The sequence below is a fragment of the Saccoglossus kowalevskii genome, chromosome 9 (assembly GCF_978046115.1).
Source record: "Saccoglossus kowalevskii chromosome 9, keSacKowa6.1, whole genome shotgun sequence".
Classification (NCBI taxonomy): domain Eukaryota; kingdom Metazoa; phylum Hemichordata; class Enteropneusta; family Harrimaniidae; genus Saccoglossus; species Saccoglossus kowalevskii.
In genome coordinates this window covers 31,460,862-31,476,684 of record NC_140649.1, presented here as the reverse complement: position 1 = coordinate 31,476,684, position 15,823 = coordinate 31,460,862, and the positions used below count along the sequence as shown (strand labels likewise).

Here is a 15,823-nt window from a genome sequence, read left to right as displayed (position 1 = left end):
TTTCATGTAGTGGCAATTTCAAACTGGCAATTGAAAATTTAGTGATGAAGGCACAACGAGCAATAAGGGTCCTTAAACAAACACTTAATTTACATAACCATTATTTATTAGTGAGTAATGCTATACACATGTTTAAGAGATCTGTTCTGCCTATATTAATGTATGGATCTGAAATCTGGGGAGCTTTCACATTCAAATTGCACAGAGCCAATGTTGAAATTACAAGCAAAAAATTCATTCAAAAATTATTTGATGATAAAACTTGTTTTGAACAACTACACATTAAATTTTGTAAAACCATACTAGGAGTTCACAAAAAATCAAGCAACATTGCGACAAGAGCTGAACTTGGAAGCTACCCCATTATCATTGATAATTGCAGACAGATGATTAGGTATCATGACAGAATTGTAACAGATGAATGTAAATGTGTTAGTGCATTCTGCCTACAACAATGAAAGCAAAAGTACAGGCAACCCATGGACAAATTGTGTACGTAAACTACAAGAAAATACTAAAACCAATGAGATTGGCCATGATGTTGACGGTTTTGAAAATAAATTAAAGCAAAAATTTATAAAAGATTTGTGGTCTCCTACCTTACACAAAAAAAAATAACAAGCTACGTACATATAACAATTTCAAATCTGAATACTCTTTGGAACCATATTTGGAATATGTAAATAATGTCAAACACAGAGTTGCCATCACTAAATTCAGAATTTCTGCACATAAACTACCAATAGAGAAATTAAGGTATTTACAAGTAAGGAAAGGTTATGCATGCTATGTGATGATCTAGCTGTTGGCAATGAGATGCATGCTTTCTTAGATTGCAGGAACCCAGAGATTGAATCTGCTAGGTGCAAATTTATGAGAGCAATCTCAATGCACAAAGAATTTCAAAGTTTGCCTAAGCAGATCATGTTGCTGATGAGTTCAAAAGATAGTTTCATTGCCAGCAGTCTAGGAGTCTATATACATAAAATCTTAGAAATGTATGCTAATTGTTAAACATCTTTTTAATTTTTATTTTATTATTGTTGTATTTGTTGTATTTGTGCGTTACTGTGTTGGTTTTTGGCCATAAGTTATGTAATTTCTTACATTATTTCGAGTCAAATAAAATATTCTAATTGTACAGATGTTTATATCCCGTGTACCGAGTTATCTAACGAAAGCAAGGCTGAAACTTGCACGACGTTTGGCCATAATTTTGTCGTGGCAAGTCGCGCCATTTTGGGGCACGAACTGGGAGGCTCCTGCACTGTTCACAAGTTCACGCATAGTTCACGACGAGTTCACGAATGCGTGCCAATCAGTGTCCACATTGACACAAGTTCACGCATAGTTTACGCACTTCCCGCATTGGCACGACGAGATTGTGCAATTCGGACGGTGTCGAGCCGGGCACGTCATATAAAAAGGGGGCCTCCTCAACCCCGGTCATTTTTGGATTGGCTTTATTTTAGGCATGTTGTCTCTGTAATATAAGTTGTTTCTTCGCTGGCGATCTCTGGAATGGCGAGCAGTGTCCAGTAAAGTAAATGTGACGGTGTCAGTGGGAAGGCACCAATTCGTGAACATGTCGTGAACTCGACGTGAGCTGTTCGTGAACTATTCGTGGCAGTTCGTGACAGTCGTGGCATGGCATCGGCGTCGGCGAGTTCACAGTTCAGCGCATAGTTCACAACCCGGTTGTCGTGACCAAAATTTTGAACATTTCAAAATTCACGTCCCGACATGGCACGCAGTCACGACGGCTTTATGCACACTTGACGCCACTTTACGACTAGTTTGTGCAGTGGCGTGAAGCTAGACGATTAGGTGCCGTACGCGAGCGCTGGTTCGAGTCACGCACGCAGTACATGTTTACTATAATTGAACGTAGTATTTACCTTGCCGTCATTCAGTGTTATTTGCTTAGTTTGCGCACTAGCGCGACTCAAGAGATTTTAGCTTGCGCCCGCGTTCATACGGTTGAGTCGCCAAGTGAGAGCCGGCCCAGTTCGTTCAGAGCTGAACGCTAAATCGCTTACTTAATATATTTTTAATATTAAAAAATTTAATCCAGACAATAAAACCTCCTCGATATTGATGTCTTACGATGACCATCCCAATGCTTCTATTTTCTTTCATGACAGGATCTAGGACCTGAGAAACCGGTACGCTTAGCAAATAAAAGCATGCAGCAAGGGGTGTGTTTCAATCGCCGCCAAAAAACACCACTAATTTCGCGATCAAAGGGGTTAATTCGTTCATCTACAGTTTCCGCACAGAAATTACAAACAATATAGACTCCCGAGATGTCATGATTTGAATGGAACGTAATTTGAATAAGGTGATAAAGAACGTGATTTTGGCCCGATACGTTTATACGGTCGGGGAATGAAGGAACTCAGCACTATCAGAGTGCAACCTCTACGGCCGAACGCGTTTACAAGACGATTGTTGATAGCTTGAGCCGGCTTGGGCCTTTGGGTCCGATAAAAGAGTGTCTCGTGCAAAAGTGTAATTGTATGAGCTCCTCAGAGATGAAGGATGTTACGCCAAATTAGGATATTTCTTGGCCTTCGATTGGCTAGCTCTCATCTTGCTACGAGAAACCCTGACTGGTGATTGGTTAGTGTCCTTATTATTATTAATTTGTGACCGTTATATTTAGTCGTCGCGTTATGCGTTATAGTATTCGACTCTTTTTTTGTAACACCAGCAGCGATTGGACATCAGGTGAACCCTTGCTTGGAACGGAACGGAAATCATGTGGCTTTGCTGATGTGTATTGTGTACATTTTGAATCATGGAAATAAAAACACAAGGTAAATAAACTTTTTCGAGTAAATTGCAATTTGTTATGAAAATTTAATAATGGGTGTGTCCCTCAAAAACATAGTGTGTCCTCGATTTTTTGGCCCCTTTCTAGCTGCATAACCCCACCTGTACCAGATTATAATGAGATTAGATAATACAATATACTAGTATTCATCATACGTAATTATACGGATGGCTGGGGCTGACATTATATTTTAGAACGCTATATATAAATATGCAAATGATCTCTATATAGATTAACTAAATTAAACTGGACGTAAAGGAAATATATTGAATCAAACTTACCGATGTTATTTCTCCAATGGCAGTATATGCATGTACAATGAAGGCACATCATGATTATACACGTACACAGAGCACTATCATTCATATGCGGACAATGCTGAATGTATTTATTTATAAAGCTGCTGTAGTCCAGTATTGTTTGTCGTCACAATTTACATTGTCTCAGCATTAGCCGTTAACAGAATAGCCACCTGTGCTCATGCCCATTTTTGTTTATATCGTTGGTTTTAGTGCATTTTATCCTGACCTTATTAGTTTATATCCCATAATTCTACACCATGGTAGAACTGGATCTCGTGTTCGTGAAGGTACACCGTTATGATCACACACACGAAAGCTATTCACATGAGAACAGTGCTGCATGTTTATTTATTCATATAGCAGCTGTCAGGGCCATGTCTGTTCATGCACATCTCTTTTTATATTTTTGTTTATGTTACACTGAACCCAGAACTTAATAGTTTGCATTGATATTCAAGTCATTTTCACTTGGGAATTTATTTATTTATTTATTTATTTATTTATTTATTTATTTATTTATTTATTTGTTTATTTGTTTGTTTGTTTGTTCACAGGATCCAACTACACATAACTAACAGGACAACAAATATAAAATACATTCTTAAATACTTTTACTGATTTATGAAATGCAAAATGTAAATATAAAGATCAATGCGACTGTTAACAACTCTAAAATACTAACATTGCGCAATAGTAAAATAGAACAGTTGTAAACTGCATTTGCAATTTCATAATTATAAATCTAAAAATACGACGCCTGGAATACAGAGTTTACATGATTCCAAAGTGGTTGGTAATTAATATAACATTTAACCAATTAAGAAGCCTTTGTTTAAAAATACAATATCGTATGCGTGTGTGGAACTGAATCGAATGTTTTGCCAAAATTGGTGTACACGCGTATTGTCAACGCAATCTGTGTTCGTTAGAGTCGTTCTGATCGGGTTGTACCACATATAGCTTGATGTAAGAGGTTATTGCGTTACAACTGATCACATGCATTATTCGTCATTTTTAAGAGACTTTAATGTCTTGTCATCATATTACCCTCATAGCCCATAAAAATTCATTAATATTTTATTACACTATTGTATGCCTTATATACAACAAGTTCACAAAACAAAGAAGAGATCATGCCATCTTAATCAACACTTGAAATAATATTGTCTCTTCATGGAAACCATACTTTGATAAAGCAAAAGATCAAACGGGTTATGTGAATTTAAAAGTGAAATACATTTTATAAATGATGGGTATTTGTGAGGGGAGAGACATTTTTCTCTCAAATGTTTGTATAAGGGACATTCGCAACAAAAATGAAAAATTCGTCTTCCACTTTCTGTTAAGCACATGAAGTGCAGATTCTTCTTTCTCTGTGAATATTTTCCACCCTAATACTCTCGATGCTCTATCTGTGACTAGAAACACGAAATCTGCATAGGATACGTCTAAGAAAATCTTTATCAATAAGAGACAGATATTTCTCTAAAATCAGATCATTTTTTATAGAGACGATAGGTGTCAAGCTTGAAAAAAGACGATCAGACGATCAATGTTTAAAGATATAAACATTGCCGATCCCTTGCATATCACTGGTCATACCGAAACCAAAACAGTTCCTTTATATTATATGCCCATCACTTGTAACCCTTTCGACCATTTCAAAGTGGTAATTGGTAACAACATTTAGTATACGACGTCTTGTCACGATCCAGGATGTTTAACACATATCTAACAGCACGAGACATCCTGAGTGTTCACAGTGCAGCCTTGCAAAAAAAGGTATGGACATATTAAATATTTTTTCAGCATGGAATCCCCGTCCCCGTGTGTCCATAAATCCGATGATGAAAGTGTTATACCCAAATAATAATGAGACGACCTCGCCCAATATAGCAATGCTTATCTTATTCAAGTCTACTATACTTTTAGACTTGTTTGCATTGACCTTAAAATTTCATTTTTTTTTACAGGAAACACATAATTTATCCAACTGGCTTTGCAACCCAATCCTTGAACTACATGGAATGGATAAATCATCGGCATAAAGCAGATAAAGTAATTTTAAAACATTGCAACACTTACACCGTTTATAACCCACCGACAGGTGTCTAAATATACGACTTTACATTACTATACATAGATTTTATAAATTTTAATTGATTACTATTCATATAAAGTCTGAGAAGTTTATAAGACAACGCATTGTGATTAATCCCATCGAATGCTTTTTCGAAATCAATAAAGACACAAAACAAACGGTGTTTGTGCTTTGACAGGTCTAGTGTTTTGTGTTCAAAATAAAAATGTTATCAATTGTACTACGATTCTTTTTAAGCCAAACGGTGCCTTGCAATGAGACAATATACATCAGTAAAGTTTAATGAACGTGTAAGTATAATGGAACAAAAATGCCAATAACAGGAAGTAATGTGATGCCTCTGTTACCAACTGTTTTGCGGCACCCCTTTTTAAAAATTGGAGCCGTCAAACTATTATTCCAGACTGGGGAAGTGACGTAGGTCTTCTACTTGGATACCATCAATACCTAATAGAGTTGATTTCATCCAGTGTGATTGGTTGGTCTAAATATTAAATGTGCTTTCATCATAGTTAGCATTGGTATTAGATATATTTAAAGAGAATGTTGCATTCAACTTAATCTTCCATTTCATTGTAAAAGTCCTTAAATTCGATGTCTTAATTCCACGGAGTGTTAAATAAATCTGAGAAATATTCTAACCAATCTTGAGATCACCATGTTAGTGGATTCAGAGGCATATGTGTTCCTGGTGCACTCAACGTGGGGGGTGGGGTGGATGAAAGAACGAGTGATGCTGTCTGAGTGATGTATGTTGCTTGGCTTTGAGAGTACCTTCCGGAAATCATATAGTTGATATCCTAATAGCTTAACAGTAATTACACAAGTTGTTCAATGGCGTTTTCATCATTTATAATATAACACGCACCCAAAGTAGTACGTACCAGAGCCGAATTGTACATCAGTTGTGAGCTGTTGGTTTCCTTACAGCTGATCGTTGCCCTACTCACTAATGTTTCCTTATTAACCTTGGTGCATTGCGATATCACTATCGCCTCTAGTATAACCATGCAAAATATGTGCATGCAGCAACTGAAGTGAATATAATTACTCCACTAGCTAGAGAAATTATTTTCATTTACTTCTAGGTGTGTTTTACACTGGTAACATACTATGTGAACCTGTTTCTAGTACAAAAAACAATTCAGTTGAGCTAAGACCAGTGGTAGACTTGTCACACTTGAGCCGTTTAAGATGGTTACTGCACAAGTTATCAGGCAGTATGTCAAACACATGATTTTATTGTTGCACTGAACCTTAAGGACTTTACTAATACTAACACACCCAGCAAGCCATCCTCTGTTGAATGATGGTGTAACCAGTTCTGAGTAGTTCTGTTCAGCCTCTGCTCAGCACCAATATTTATGGGGATGTGCAAGGTGATGGTAGATCAACTCCACATGCTGGGTATCTCGCTATATACTCATACTTAGATGACTGCTTTCTCCTCCATAAACTAAGGGAGACTTTAGAGGAACACCAACAGTACATTCGTGTGGCATTCTTTAAATTTTAGGTTTCTAGTTAACATGGGCAAGTTGCTGTTAGAGGACAAAAAAAACTACCAGACACATCAACTGGAAGGTCAGCCCTCTGGACCTTTTTACCCAACATCAGAGTCAAACAGGTATTGGTGAGCGCCCTGCCTCAACGAAGGGGGGCACGAGGTCATATCTCTTGAACAGTTGGACAGTGGGAATTCCAGACTGGTGATCACCTTACATTGCAAGCAAAACGGGGGATCTACTTCACCACGGCTGCTAAACTATCATGGACTAAGACACAATTTCGGCATAGATTTCTCATCAAATTGCCATGAAATTTTTCAATCCACCAATCTCTTTACCTCACCAATGAACACCCAGTGAAGGGTGTTTGTGATACTCACCTGGCCCGTTGCGAGTCAACTCTGGCATGGGACGCACTGCCCATCATCTTGGACAACATCGATGTGTACACTTTCCCTCATCATGCTGATATTATCAATATTGGCTAAATCAAACGACATACAGATGACACTACTCAGACTGTGTCAAGGGTAAACAGCTCTCTGCTGGTCACTACTAATAAATCAGCTGAGGAGACTATCTGGTGACTCATGATTACTGTTAGTTCCTCGGTCAAACATGTCTGCTTTGCAAGAGCTGTTCCACCCATTACACTACAACTAAGATGTTTGATCAGAAAACTCACATGCATTTTGTGATGGTGCACCATTAGATAATTTACTGTCATTGATGAACAAAAAATCACACATTCATTTCCTATTACCTCCGATATCTCCTTTCTGATAGTGTCGTTTATCACACACTTGGTTAAACCCTTACAGGTTAGATGGTATACAGTGACCTGCTATTATACTTTCTGTTTTGGAGTTTGGTTTATGGATTTTGTAGGGAGTTTTCCTTATTGTAAATGTTAGAATTCTATTTGTTTCTTTCATTTGTAGTGTGGCATTGTCATTCAAGTTGTGTCTGTTCACCTTGAGAACACTCAGTGTGCAGGCATTTAATGGAAGAAGATATCTCATGCAGTTTTGTACTCTTTCATTAATGTGTACTAAGTGTTGGCAGGGAATTCACACTGTGTATTAATTGGGATTAGGGTTGGGCGACTATGTTTTGCTTCTTAGAATCAGACTTAAACCAACTTTGGCATAAACAAATATCTAATTGAAACAAATAGTGTAAATAATTGTTGTGACTAATAAATAAACAAGGGGATGGCTGAACCAACTCCTCTGTCTTATACATATCATTTAGCCGAGCAAATCCAGATACCCATGTGACCAAAGTAGTGAATTGCTCTGTTATTCTTGCTGCACCTCCTAAATGCTCCATCCTCCTTTGTTTTTCGTTTACAAGAAAAATATATTTTGAGAGAATGCAGTATATTAGACCATGATGAATTATTGATAGATTGATTATTGACCAATTATCTGTAAACAAAATTTGATCATGTAGAGTTTTTTGGTTGCTAGTTCAATGTATTATGAATGGACACAGACTACATGTATATATGCATACTAAAATGTGTGTGTTTCACTGAAATCAGTTTATCGAATCAAAGGGTAGTTAAAACAGCTGGAAAATAATATTATAGATATTGTTGGCCAATTTGAGTAAACAGTATGTATAATGTCTAATACTTGTATCATGTTTGGGGAAATCTATCCATGCACAGATAAAATCAATTTCTGGAATAACAGGAATGCTTGATTTTGATGATTTTTAGGACAAAAACTAGCCATCTTGAATCAGTTTGCGAAAATATATATGTATCATAAAATGCATGATTTATATCTGAAGTTCAAATTGTTATGACGATATCAATTTATAAGTCCCTGTTTTCAGAGAGCATCCAAACACGAAATAATGTGTTTGTTTATTGTAAAATCTTGTTTATTGTTGTCATGATTGAATTTTGCTCAAAATTTGTTTATGTTTTGCATGGTGTTCATTTTCACTGATTTGGGATTAGTTGAATGTAAAATACAAGAAAAAAGGTCCATTAAATAACTTGATCACCCCTTCATCAAAAATAAATTCCAAGCAAAAATTAGCAGCCTCGCAGCTGAGAGAGCTCTGCTGTTAGCAATACACGTTTCAATTAGAGAATTGAAGATATCATCACAAAATGAACAAACCTGAGATGGGTTCATATGAGGTACCTATATGTATGATATTAAAGCCATCAGACGGTTTTTAAGTCAAAAATATCACTTTTTACCAAAAAAGACAAAAATATTCATCAAAATTAGAAAATTGAAGATGTCATTACAAAATGAACGAATCTGAGAAAGGTCCACATGTAGTACCTATATATAATATCAAAGCAATCGATCTTGTGGTTTTCATCAAAAAGTCAAAAATATCACTTTTTACCAAAAATATTCACCAAAAAATAAAGATATCATCATGAAATGAACAAAATCCAAGTGAGGTCTACCCAAAGGTACATATACACCAAGTACCAAAGCAATCAGACTTGTAGTTTTTAAGAAGAAGTCTAAAAAGTAAAAAGTTGCCGCGAACACCAGACAATGACACTGGACACCGGACAATCACTCGTATGATAAATCCCGCTCAACAAAGTCAACAGCGGAGCTAATAAAGTAAATAAATATTGGCAAGTAGCTATCAGCCAACATGAATTCATCATACAAATGTGTATTTTGATTTAGAAAGGTTTCCATAACTTCGGGTTAAGGAAAGGTGATCATATCTTGCCCCTATCTATAACCCGAAGCTGTGCAAACTTGGAATAAATAATAATAAATTTCAAATCATGGTAGCAGTGGCTGATTTTCCTCTCAACCAACATTTTCAATAATCCAAAACATAATGGATGACTCATAACACCATAGTTCTAAAAAAATGTACATGTAGATAACAAGCTGAAATTGTGTAAACAGTTATTTTGAATTGAAAAATGTTTCAGAAATGAAACGGATTATTTGGGGTAACCAAAGCTTATTCATTGGACAATAATCAGTCCTGTGGAACAAAGTAATTCCCCAAGAACTGAGAACACAACCTATCAACGATTTAGGTAAAGTTTGATTTTATTTTTGAATATCAAGTACAAATTCTCTTTACAGTGGAAAAAAGATTAAATTAAAATATTTTAACGGGAAGTAAATACTTGGGTACAAAGCGGTTCTTGCTATCAACAAAAACAGTAAATACAGCAGAGGTAAAAACTAGTAGTAATTGTTCAAATGTTAAACATGCCTTTGCAGTGTCATCTTAAAAATTATTCTAACAAAAAAATAAAAAGGTGACAAATAAAATCACATTTTGTCTGTACTTCTTTCAAAGATTGGTTTTCCCAAGGAATGTTGAGCATAAAATGAAAGGAAGTTTGTATATTTTCTATCTCTAAAGGGCAGTAAAGGTATGTCCAAATTTGTAAATGTATGCTACATGGAGATTCTGGAGATGGAAGATTGCCTAATTCATCTGACACATGGTGGAGACAAGAAACCTGAATTTTGTATTTGGATTAGACATGATGCAAAGTTTTAACAGATCAGAAAAATTGCATAGATAATGTTAATATTTTATTTACTCCACAAAGTCACAGTGTGACTAAAAATATGATGTTTCAAAGTCAACATTGCCATAATCACAAAAATAGAATTTGCTGTATTCTATGCTCAATCCTAAATGCAAAATATATTATTTGGTTCAAGACACGGTTAATATTACTGTCACTAGAGGGCTACAAACTGCGCCCTCTACAGCAGAATCCTTTTCTCAGAATGGTGTATTTTGAGCATCAGATATTGATGGCCGACAACAAAACTGTACACCCATACATACATGGAATGCCTGAGGAGGCATTATGTATGCGTTCAATGAGAAAATATGATTTTGTTCGGGAAAAAATAATAGGCACAAGACTTGACATCAGAAAAATGGGCGAGTTATATGTTCACGGGGATGTCAAAAATGGGAAGCAAAAATTGTCTGATTTTCTTGCCATCTTTTTAATTTTTATGTATGTGGGAAGCAGCTGCAGTCTTCTACTCAAATAAGAAAGTCACTAGAATGAAAAATAAATGTCAAAGAATTCACTGTGGCTTTGACTGTGACTTTGAATTTGTCAACGTTAATTTGGTTATTATCCTGGCTTCTCTAAATTGTCGATAGTGCTTGAGCCTTACGGACGACGTCAAAAGATCAATGTCGGATAAAAAAACTTAATTGCTTTGGGTGGGGTGGGATGGGGTGGGGTGTCTGTGTTGACCTAGAAAAGTTTCCATCCTACAAAAACGATTTTATTTTTTAATTAAGTCAAAAAAATTGGAGTATTTGTAGTTTTTTTTTTCCTATCCAGTGGACAAAAATAAAAGAAAATGAAAAAAAAACATCCAAGACCAGGGCATGGACCTAGAACCAACTGCTATGTCATACTACTGTCCAATTATCAATTTGTATTTAATGGTGAATGTAGTCTGTGACGCCATTATCAATATTTATTAATTAAGTTTCAGTGAGGGGTGGGGGGAACTAAAGGAATTAAGTTTTTTATCCTACATTGAACTTTTGATGTTGTCCCTTAAGCATCATAGATATGAAATTGTTTAATTTCGTTTTTTAATGTACATGCCCACCAACCAACCAATCACACAGTGGTATTTGAAGAACAGGTACAGACAACAGCCAATAGAGTCTGCTTTCACAATATGCTGATAAATCCTGGTCAAACTGGCAAACTAACTAGTGAGAATTTTAAGATGACTTGAATTACTCATTTTGTACAGATAAGCTTGAAGTCAATATTACACGTTTGCATTGAAGGCCAACAGCGATAGTTTACTATACCAAATTGTGGAAAACCTAATAATTGAGTAAAGAAAATATTAGTTTTTTTGCTAAAAATAAGCAGCGAAATAAATCAGAAGAGAACAGGAAAGAGCAGTATAACATTCTGCTTTTTCAGGATCAGTTATAAAACCACCTGATTAAAGTGATAATAAAAAAGGTTGTGTATTCAACTTGCATTTTCCCACAAGTCTTGTTTTTGTTTTTAATATAAAATGTTTGTTGTACATGTCATGTGATAAAATACATGCTTCTAAATGATGTTTGTAATATAAATTAAACAGAATCAAAACAGTCTGAACAAAATCTGTGTGCATATTTACACAAAAACATGAATTTTCAAATTTTATTACAAGAAAGTAAAAATCCAAAAATATTATGTGCACTGATAATAAAAACATCTATACCTATGGTTCAACCATGTAAAAAGCTAAAACTAAAAGTTAAATAAATTTAAATAATCTAAAAACCAAATTAAATGTCCTTTTACAATATGTAACAGCACCTATACCCGAAAAACTTTTGATCATTTTAAAAAATTACAATTATTTCACAATTTTTATCCCTGCAATATACTTGGTCCAACTCAATATAGTGCATGAAAGTGATCGTCTATGATGCAAAATGGTCTCATCTAGTTAATATTACTGTCACTAGAGGGCTACAAACTGCGCCCTCTACAGTTCATGATAAATGTTTGCACCACGCAAGGCACTATGAATACTGCCCTCTTGTGGTAATGTTCATCTCTTCCTACTGAACTGTCAGTGACAAGCAAATAATTATTTAATATTTCTAAATTTGGAGAGAGAAAAATGCATTCATTGATGAGAAGACATGTTCAATTGTTAGCATAGTATAGTATATTGCTTGCCCAATTATAAATGCATTCATTGAGTCACTGGGCCCCTTATGTAGACACTTTTGAATACCTTATGAATACATTACTTTATAAAAGACCCCTGAATTTTCACAACAATACGGCTTGTTCCTATGTACAGAATATTTTACACAAGTAATTCAGACTGACAAAAATAACAAGATTTGCACAAAATACAACTGAGACAGTTGCACAACTCTGTACAGTAAAAGATACCATGGCTAATAATGTTACTGGCAGCTGCAGCATCTAAATTGTCATTATCAATGCCATAATACAATAAAAATAATGTGACTGACTCCCTAGCAAGTTAAACATAAACAGAATATTCAGAAACTCTTTATTTTCAATCAGTACTAATTTACTCCTAACTAGGGAGTGCTTTTTTCTATATTCTTTGTTTCAGATAATGTAGCTAGGGTGTCATTCACACTTCAATTTTCTCTAAATTCATATTTCCAACTAGAGAATCACTTTTAATTTTCGACACCTATTTTTTTTGACAGCATAGTTTTGTCCCTAAAAAACTAGTGTCTTCTCTTAAAGCGGGAGGGTTGTCACCTGATAAATTTGATAATTTTGTGATCATTGTTACAGTGACCACTTCATTGCAATCTTTAAGAGAACGAGCAACCAACTTAAAATTTCATTCCCTCAAATGCCTATAAGATAAATTTATTCTGCGACAGGTGATGAAAACTGACTTTAGCATTTGAAAGTTTAAGCAGTATACATAATGTATCAGTGATCCCCATTCCAAAATATTATTAACAATTACAAATTACAAACAAAACAACAAATGTTCAGAAATGATGACAAAGTTCAGGATTTTGACCAGATTTCAAACATTAAATACACCAATGAAATGATTGTATGGTGTAAATGTTACAGATGCATGAAAGCAATCCCATTCATCAGATTAATTTTATTTGCTTGAGTAATCGTTCGTCAATTGCTCAAAAACATGATTATTTCACTGATGAAATATCTTAACAATACTAACGTGTGAACAGCAATCCCATCATGCAGTGTACATCACAGAACCATTTCATCACTAGTTACATGAAATTTTGAGGTTTATTTGTTCGATATGCTTGTCCAAATGTAGACAGTATTGCTGCATCTAGACTGACAATGTATTATCAGGTCACCTTGGTTACGGCCTTGGTTAATTGATGCAATGCGTACATTTGAGAACACCCTATATTAGTAATCTGTAACCCTCAAATCCCTCTCTCATATATTTAATAAAAAATTCAAATCTATAAAAAGTTGCATAACTTTCAAGACTTAAATAACGACCTGTGATATGATAAGGCAAGACATACAGAGAGACATCTTGCATATTTTAGCTTTTTCAGGTAGTTAAGGCAATATTTGGGAAGAGTATTTTTGGAAATCTCTCTGTTTTTTTTATATAAAAGTACTGCAGTTGTTTTATTGTATTGCAAACTTACGATTATGCGATGTGAAAAAAAAAAGTAAACATTCAGACTATCAAGTAGTACATATGAATTATTATTATAAGTTGTATGATCAACCATTTCCCCATTGAAAATTTGTACACAAATTCACAAAATCTGTCAAATTTCTTCAATTAGGATCACTAAAAAACTGTCAAATATGCTCCAAAACTAATACCAAATTAATGAAAATATTGGAATAAGTGAAACAAGTCTTGGATTATGGATCTTGTTGAGAAAATGTGTTTTACATTTTTACTCCAGAAGACGCAATTATTAAATTAATAGCCAAGTTTTACATTTGCTTATCACAGTAATATAATTGCAGTAGATATGAAAAGTTGACCAAAGGATGCGTTACTGTAGAATACTTTATTTTCGCTTGGAAATTATTTTCACTATTTTCACTGAAGGGATGATTCTGTGAAAATAAAATCTAGTGAATATACTTTTTTTCCTATATTTCACATTAATCTCATCAAAAATCAGTGAAAATAAATTCCAAGCAAACCGCCCAAAAAGCCTTTTCAGCGAAAATTAATTCCAGTGAAAATAAAGTATTCCACAGTATTTTCTTCACAATCAAGTGAATTTAAAACATAGATCCTTGTAACATCAAATCCACCAGGACACTATATTGTCAGGTGAACAATTGTTATTGCTTTCACTGTGTCTTTGTCAATATAAGTAAGTTCCTTGTTCCTGGATAAAATAAATTGGATGACAATTCTGATTTTTTGAATCTTTATATAAATCATACTCAGCCATGAAATGATACCTAAATATCTCATCTTATAAGATGCGAGCAGAGACAGAGATGATAAGGTGACAAACATGAATTTATGAAGCCATATTTCTATATGGAAGAGCGGTGAAAACAAGGTCCAAATAATAAAGTTTATTTATGTATCAGACACAGATTTTTAATTTAAATTATTGAAAATTCATTTCCGGTGAACTGATCACATTCTGGGTGAACTGATCACATTCTGGGTGAACTGTCATCATGAACATGTTCCCATGACAACTGCACATTTGTGACATTATTCAGATAAAAATAATTAGACAACTGAATGGCTCAATAAAAGTTTGGTCATTTAAACTGCAGGGACATGTGAAAATGAGACTGGTGATTGTTTTAATTATAAATATATCTTTAACAGATTCTGAATTGATATTGATATGTGATTGTAAAAAAAATACATTGACTTGGTCCTTTTATATGTTTTTTTTGTGGGGGAATTAGATATCATGTAGAAGAAAATAAGAAAAATTACACAGAAATTCATTATTATTTTGTTTTAGTGGGGAAAAACATTTATATGGTTTTAGCTGTTCCTAATGCATAAACTTGAGGTGATCCCTGCCTGTAATGCGTAAACTTGAGATGATTCCTGATTTGATGTCTTCAACCATCACGCACTGTGTCCATATCATGCAGCTTCTTCTCGGCTGACGACCAGCTTTACAGGATTGTTCGTTTTCAACACTATGACGGCCTGCTGGTGGTCAACATGTCTGAAGTCGATACCGCTCACTTCGAGTAATTTATCACCAGGATAGATCAGTCCTGCTGCTGGACCTTCCGGTTGAACTTTAGTCACAAATATACCCTTGGAATAAAATTAAATTTCAGTCAAATTTCACATACTTCAGTTTGTACTTTGGCAACCTTTTTATGTTAGTCTGAGTTTATAACGTTATCAACATATAACATGATCTGATTCGCTGAGGTTGACCTTGATTTGCATAACATTTATATACAGCTGAATCAAACTGATTGGTTGAGTAAGGTTGACACATTTACATATCATTTACATACAGCTGAATCAATCTGATTGGCTGAGGTTGACATTATTTGCATATCAAAATCAAAGGAATAAATCTCAGTTACAACATATGAAAGGTGAAC

General features: G+C 34.8%; 1 protein-coding gene and 1 long non-coding RNA gene across 3 annotated transcripts in view; one reads left to right on the top strand and one right to left on the bottom strand.

Annotated features, from left to right (window-relative positions):
- LOC102802515 (uncharacterized) overlaps window positions 1-15,823 on the top strand; it is a 494,330-nt gene that overhangs the window by 144,085 nt on the left and 334,422 nt on the right. The gene's annotated exons all lie outside the window — the stretch shown is intronic.
- LOC102801330 (uncharacterized) overlaps window positions 9,786-15,823 on the bottom strand; it is a 149,048-nt gene continuing 143,010 nt past the window's right edge. The window contains exon 24 of the mRNA XM_085503404.1: window positions 9,786-15,524. Within this exon, the coding sequence (XP_085359530.1) occupies window positions 15,345-15,524 (180 nt within the window). The 3' untranslated portion in view covers window positions 9,786-15,344. The remainder of the gene's footprint in view (window positions 15,525-15,823) is intronic.